General features: G+C 37.1%; 1 protein-coding gene across 1 annotated transcript in view; it reads left to right on the top strand.

Moving 5' to 3' along the window:
* Window positions 1-1,338, top strand: part of LOC144449482 (serum paraoxonase/lactonase 3-like) — an 8,464-nt gene extending 7,126 nt beyond the window's left edge. The window contains exons 7-9 of the mRNA XM_078140023.1: window positions 280-361; window positions 694-828; window positions 1,159-1,338. Of these exons, the coding sequence (XP_077996149.1) occupies window positions 280-361; window positions 694-828; window positions 1,159-1,338 (397 nt within the window). The remainder of the gene's footprint in view (window positions 1-279; window positions 362-693; window positions 829-1,158) is intronic.
* Window positions 1,339-1,853: the final 515 nt, after the last annotated feature.

Here is a 1,853-nt window from a genome sequence, read left to right as displayed (position 1 = left end):
GTGTTATTCAGCCCGAAGTAGACTACTCAAGTGCTGGCTGATAGGGTGTCTAGACATATCATATCTTACACTGTAACACACAGTCACTATAGTGCATTACTATGTACGTGTATGTGTATTTTATATACCAACTTTAGCCGAAATTCACTCTCAGTTACAGACTGTGTCACTTGAAATGTTTTCTTTCTTAGACGTGTTATATTGAATATATCAGGCTGTATGTAAGACTAAGAATGTTACTACTACATTATGCCTCCCATACAATTAATACAATTACAGGTATGTATATGTCGCTTCATCAATGAAAGGCCAAGTATTGGTGTTCGAGAGAACGGCAGATAATTCACTCAAAAGAGTACAGGTACGTAAGGAATTTGAAGCATCGAGATCGTGGTTTATAAATAGTTTCATGGTTGGTTGGTTGGTGGGTGGGTGGGTGGGTGGGTGAGTGAGTGAGTGAGTGAGTGAGTGAGTGACTCCAGTTTTGTAAAGTTTACAGCGACAATCAAACATTGCGTTCTGCAACGGCATTTTGTCGCTATAAGCTTATACTATATTTTTTATGTACGTCAGAGGGGAAAAGTGTTATGCCAAACGACATGCTAGACTTGGTTGCCAAGCGACACCCCGAGTAAATCACTGACACACTGTGTACGATTACTGGAAACGATTCTTTTTGTTTACGTTCCATAGACTATCAATGTAGGTACCGGTGTGGATAATATAGAGGTGGACTTAACAACGGGTGATCTATGGTTGGGCTGCCACCCTGTATTTCATATGTTGCAATCACATACGACGAACATTTCCAAACCTGCTGGATCACAGGTACGGCACATTAGAGTAAAGGTGACCTTGTCTTGTTGCTTCTCATTGTAACACCGAAAAAAAACATTCATGGTTGGTCGCGTTTGTCTGTCTGTCCGTCTGTCTGTCTGTCTGTTTGTTTTAACAACTGTACAATGTATGTGTATGTGGTGATTGAACTTTCTACGCATCATCCTATCGACAGTTTGAATTACCTTCAGTGAATAAAAAGTTTTTTGGACTTAGGATTTCCAGGTGACTAATTTCAGTAACTGTTTTATCATTTTTATGTTACGGTAAATTACGCAAGATATAAAGTTCATCTAGGTTTCATTTTCGCTTTTATTGCAGGTACTACGGGTTCGCCTTAATTCAAAGAGCGCCCCCTACACCGATGTAGATATTAAAGAAGTCTTCATGAATGACGGGTCGTTGTTGAGCGGTGGAAGTGTGGCACGTTTCTATGACAATAAACTGCTTATTGGAACTGTTTGGGACAAAACGGCATTTTGTGAAATCTTAGCTTTTTAGATTGGACAGCTAGCTCAAGCTCATTTGAAGTATTGTAACGTGATAATATCCCTCACCAAATGGAATCATATTGTATACAAAACCTGGTTTTGTCCAATGTCAAAGTTATTTTAAGTAGTTTGTGTATAATTATTTCATGTATTTGTGACGTCACACCTCTTTGTGACAGCGTGAATTGTAATTGGCTTAAATATTAGTTTATGTTTTGAAAGTTTTCAAAATGTAAAGAGTGATAGTTATAAGATTAACAGACATCAGCATCGTCAGCTAAAATAAAGTAAAAACAACAAAATATACAATACGCTAAGGATTAAAAAGAATTGTTTGATTCCGGTTACCAAACCCCACCTATTTTTTTTTATAACGACCCTAATTTTTTTTTATATATTCGAGAAAAAAATAATAAAATCGCGAAAATTGTGAAGTCTAGCAAGATATAGTTGATGCGGAAACTGACATCAACTTTAAAAAGACAATATAAAACTGTTCTCCCAATCTGTAATGGCTGTACATCT

Source organism: Glandiceps talaboti, chromosome 18 (assembly GCF_964340395.1).
Source record: "Glandiceps talaboti chromosome 18, keGlaTala1.1, whole genome shotgun sequence".
NCBI lineage: Eukaryota > Metazoa > Hemichordata > Enteropneusta > Spengelidae > Glandiceps > Glandiceps talaboti.
This window is presented reverse-complemented; position numbering and strand designations above follow the sequence as displayed.